The sequence below is a fragment of the Macrobrachium nipponense genome, chromosome 3 (assembly GCF_015104395.2).
Source record: "Macrobrachium nipponense isolate FS-2020 chromosome 3, ASM1510439v2, whole genome shotgun sequence".
Taxonomy (NCBI): Eukaryota; Metazoa; Arthropoda; class Malacostraca; order Decapoda; family Palaemonidae; genus Macrobrachium; species Macrobrachium nipponense.
The window spans coordinates 96,106,997-96,112,392 of NC_087202.1; the positions used below are offsets into that span (position 1 = coordinate 96,106,997).

Genomic DNA, 5,396 nt, shown 5'->3' on the forward strand with positions numbered 1-5,396 from the left:
CCCAATAATAATAATAATAATAATAATAATAATAAATAATATAATAATAATAATAATAATATAAATAATAATTAATAATAATATATTGGAAGGAGACCCTCTTTCAAACAAGTCTTATTGAAAGATATTGCTGCATCAGCTGCATTCAACTTGTAAATAGTCTTCTCTATTTTTCTAATAATAGCTTTCTCTCTGCTATTACAACTGGCGAGTATTGCGCCGATATTACTCATCAGGAGCAGTCAATTTCAGGGATAATTGTCACAAATTTATTTATTTGTTACAGTAAATGAACAAATAGGTCAAAATATAAGTTAATATATTGGCCAACGTTAAATAGAGAAGACTATTTACAAGTTGAATGCAGCTGATGCAGCAATATCTTTCAATAATAATAATAATAATAATAATAATAATAATAATAATAATAATAATAATAATAATAATAATAATAAAATAATAATAATAATAATAATAATAATAATAATTATAAAAATATTGATAATAATATTTTTGAAAGATATTAAATGGACAAAGTGTACAAGAAAAGAAGAAAAAATAGTAGAAGTTAATAAACGTGTATCAAACAACAATTACGCGTTATTAGTACAGATATATTTACTGAGTAATATAGATATATTTATATGCATGTGATAGCAATATATATATATATATATATATATATATATATATATATATTATATATATATATATATATATAGTATATATATATATATATATATGATATATATATATATATATAATATACATATTGATTTGTATATATATATATATATATATATACTATATGTATGTATGTATATATTTCAATTCGAAGGCTTTTTGGTTGTTGTTCAACTCTTTACCAGTTCCACAGTAAATTTAATCACATATATAATTCATCATATATGCAAGAATACGTATTTTCATATATAAATTGCATGTCTTGTACATTAACACATACATCCATGAATACGTAAACACACATAGTGAACTATGCACATGAATATTGTCTTGTATAAATTGCATTCCTTGTGTGAACATATATGCGAACATATATACACCTTAAGTAGTATATGCATGAATATTTTCATACATAAATTGCATTTCGTGTGCAGGTAGACGTACTTAAATACTTACACACAGTTTAGGGAGTTTATGCATAAATTGAATTCCTTACGCATTCAAATATATATATATACAGACCATAATGGTCTCTAAATTACGCGGTCCTACAGCACAAGTTAAAATTGTACTGAAGTGATATTAAGTTAAAACTGAGAAGCTGCAGCAGAATGATAAATACAATAAATAGATTCGAATTTTAATTAAAAAAAACTGTGATCTCATAATCTAAACTGAAGACGTTAATGATTCACTAGAATGAATGCGAAGAACTAAACACAATTAGAGAGAAAGGTGCAAAATACAAATGAGCAAAACCACAAATGCTGCATTATAATTAAGAAATGAAACTCGTGTCTCCAAGAAATAAATATTGGGAAATCCAGTCGAGTCCTCCAGATATCGTTGCAACTCGCTGGACGTCACGCAGTCGCTGAAGACTTTTGCCTCTCTGCCTGACGCCAACTAGCAGCTTCGAATCCTTCTTCGTGTAGACGGATGCAAATGAACTCACGGTCGAAAGTCTCCAAGGAATCCTGGAGAAGTCCAAAGTCTCCAGGGAATCCTGGAGAAGTCCAAAGTCTCCAGGGAATCCTGGAGAGGCTCCGGTTCGGGAATCCCCACCGCGAAGAAAGTGGCATAAAAAAAATCTAAGCTTAGAGAAGGGCGTCTCTATCTGTGTCATTTAGCAAAATGATTTTCCAGTGTGTTCAGAACGCATTCGGAGCTTTTTTCACTGTATTGATGGTATTTCTACGGATTGTATTTGCTGGCGGCATCAACTGGAGGACGTCTCTCGAGACCGAGTTCCGTTGTTGTGATGCTGCTCAGAGAACCCTTTTGGATTTCAGGAGAGAAAACAGAATGCGCCGCATTCTGTATTCCATCCTGAACTATATTGGACTTTCTAATCTTATTGCATACGAAGAACCATCTTTGTCTGCCTGCAATGGACCGCTGCAAACCTTGTTGAGGAACACTCTTCCAGGTCTGCAGAGAGCAGCAGCAGACGAGGACGTTCTTCGTAAATTGGAAAAAATGGTATTGTTACCCGAGATGTTCCTGTTTCTTACCGGCGTCGTCGTCACCCTGCTCTTCATCAGAGGCACGAGGATTATTGTTGGAAGGATTACAGAAGCACGAACAAGAATTGTTATGGAAGAAGACGTTGCCGACACGACGCAGATTGAGGAGGAGGAGGTTAAACAGATAGAAGAAGAGGACACAACTGAAAGAAAAGACACGATCGAGATGGATAAAGTGGAGGAACAGGAGATGGAAGTTACACAGACGGAAGATGAAGAGAACACTGAAATAAAAGATCTGAGAGAGATGGATAAAGAAGATGAGGAGAAGGAAGTTACAGAGACCGAAGATGTGGAAAAGACTGAAAGGAAAGAAGACAGAGAGATTGAAAAAGAAGAGGAGAAGGAGGTGGCGGCGCAAGAGCTTGAACGAGATTTAGAAAACGAACAAGTCGAGAATGTCGAAGAAGTCCCTCTCGAGGAACGAAGAGAGGAAGAGGAAGACGTTGTCCAGAAGGAGAGGAAGGAAATCACATTAATTAATGGCGACTTGTATGAATTCTCGATATCGGAGAAGGAAAAACTCATTCTTCGCAAAAGGGCAGCAGAGGTTCGGGAATTCACCAAGTTCTACAACGTCCGCCTCGACCTCCCCGAAGACGACACGAAGGAAATCGCCTATCTGAAGGGCGTTGAAAATCGGGTCGAGAAAGCTTTCCTACACATTCAGGAAATCTTCGACGAGTACCAGAGGGAAGGATACAACATCGTACCTGAAAAACTCGACGCGGAGGACCCCTCTCCCCCTCCTGAGGAGTTGGTTCAGGAGGCCGAAACTGCGCCGAGTTTTGCTGCAATGCTCAAGAGGGGTTCCAAACTGGAAAAGGTAAAAAAACAGACCTTTTTCATTGTCCAACGTAGAACTTTCCCCGTCATGGAGGAGGAATTTCTAGAAGAGGACGATGAAGAAGATATGGATTTCGAGATCGATTACGAATCAGAAGAGGAAGAAGACTGGGAGGAGCCTGAGGAAATAGTGAGGGAGACGATAATAGTCGGCGTCTCCCTTCGAGAGGCTCCCGAAGAGGAAGGCCAGGGAGGCATGACGAGACTTGTACCAAAGTCTTTGGTGCCCAAGGAAAGAAGTCTTCCTCTTAAAGAAAAAGATGACGATACTCTCCCTCGGGAAGAGGCAGAAGAGGAAAAAGTTCCTCTACAGGAAGCTGATAAACTAGAAAAGGAAGAGGAACTAGATATTCAAGAGGACAAAGTGGAAGAACAAAATCTAATCCCTGACAAGGAAGAGGGAGCAATGCTTCTGGAGGAAAAGCAAGACGAACCAGCTATAATTCGGGGAAAGGACGAGGAGAGAGACCATGTAGAGGAAACAGAGGAAGCACAAGACCTTGCCCTTACAGAAGCGGAACAGGAAAATGTTCTTCCAGAGGAAAAAGAGGTCAGAGGATCTGAAGGAATGGCAGCTGTGGTTCAGGAAGCAGCAGAAAAGATGTCGTATGCTAACATGGCGAAGACTCTTCCTGAACAGAAAAACGCTGCCCTTTCAGATCACCCCACAACAAAACCAACTGGCCCTGTCTGTACCTCTAAAGCGAGACAAGCAGAACCAGTAAATAACTTGAATGTGGCACATCCCCATAAAATAGGACCTCTCAGGCACTGTGGAGGAAGAACCTACTCCTTCCTGGGAGAGAAAGACCTGGACATGGGATGCATCATCGGAAAGGGAGGGAAGTTCGCAAAGAGGGCCAAGCAGGACCACGGGGTTGTCATGAACGTCCGCAACGATGGTTCCAGGATCGTTCAGCTCACAGGCCTAAAGAAGAATGTTGAAAAAGTCTACGACGAAATAAGATTCCGAGTGGATAAGACTTTCGACATCAAATCACTCACTCAAGTATCGAGATGGCTGTATGCAGTGGGCAAAGAAGATTTCGTGATGACTGTTCATAGACAATTCAGGGAGGCCATAGTGGGACCACGACAAGAGACCCTTCGGAAACTGGTCAAGGAACTGGAAGTAGCAATCTATCTCCCTGACCAAGACGATGAACGCGATTTCATCAGTATATTTGGCCCACTCGAACGAGCCCTGGATGCTGAGACAATGATATCGGAAATGATCGAAGATATCCAGAACTGGCCCAAACAAGTCGATCTCAGACTTTTCGGTTTCGATTTTTATGAGTTCGACTTACCGCTCGAAGGCAGACATCTCGCCCTCAAAGGACAAGTGGCTCAGGAAATCAGAAGACTCTTCAAAGTGAGTCTGATTCTTCCAAAAGATGATGACCACAGGGAAGTCGGCTATTTAGGAGGAGACCTTGAACAAGTTATGAAGGCATATGAGCATCTGAAGGTCCTCTTGAAACAGGTCAGCGCAAGAGGTTGTGAGATCACAACCGAAGGATTAACTACAACTGGAGCAGACAAATACCGCTTTGATGTCGTCGCCAAACACAAGGGCCTCTTGGTCGGCCCCAACGGCAAGAACCTGAGAACAATAGAAGACAAGAACAACGTCAAGATCATAGTCCACAAGAAAACTGACGGCTTCGTCACCATTCAAGGTCTATTTAGCAATGTTGAAGCCGCTTGTGTAGACATACGAGAAGCCATGAGGCCCACTGTTTTCAGAGGAGAGAACAAAACAGCTCAGCAAGGAGGAAGGACTTTCCCACAGGAGGAAATTATCCAAGGGTGACCAAGGTAAGGAGATCGCCGATTACAGAATCATCCTCGACAGGAGGAACGAGCCATGGTCATCGGCAAAGGAGGACAAAACATCAAGAGGCTCATCAGTGAACACAACATCAACTTCCAAGGACCACCTCAGATGGACGAAACCTCCAACGACTGCACCGTCAGAGGGGACGAAGAGGACGTCGTTGCTTTCTTCAATGAGGTCCTGGAAATCGTCCAGGCCAAAGGACAGAAGAGGAAACAGAAGGAAGGGCCCCAAAGGCAAGAAGCTCTTGGCAGGACTCGACGGGCGCCAACTTTGGGCGATTTCTTTTGAGGTCGCAACAGAAAGAACTGTAATAGGAAAGGAGGATGTGATGAAGAGCAAAGCATTAGACGGCGTTGTAAGAAACAGGAATTAGTGCTAATTCGTGTATAGTTTTGTGATTGTGTAAAACTGAAAAATGTGGATAGTGGTATCCCACCAAAAAAAATATAAAATTAGAAAATCACAAAAAAATATTAAATAGAAAAAAAAAAAAAACA

At 40.3% G+C, this 5,396-nt stretch overlaps 1 protein-coding gene across 1 annotated transcript; it reads left to right on the plus strand.

Annotated features, from left to right (window-relative positions):
- The first annotated feature begins 1,418 nt into the window (after positions 1 to 1,418).
- Positions 1,419 to 4,886, plus strand: LOC135222253 (uncharacterized). The gene has a single exon (XM_064260370.1). It carries the CDS (start codon positions 1,819 to 1,821, stop codon positions 4,870 to 4,872), a length of 3,054 nt encoding a protein of 1,017 aa, XP_064116440.1. The 5' UTR covers positions 1,419 to 1,818; the 3' UTR covers positions 4,873 to 4,886.
- The last annotated feature ends 510 nt before the right edge of the window (positions 4,887 to 5,396 follow it).

Bases quoted from the DNA above. Each gene is read 5' to 3' on its own strand.
- LOC135222253 (XM_064260370.1), top strand. From the start codon at position 1,819: ATGATTTTCCAGTGTGTTCAGAACGCATTCGGAGCTTTTTTCACTGTA.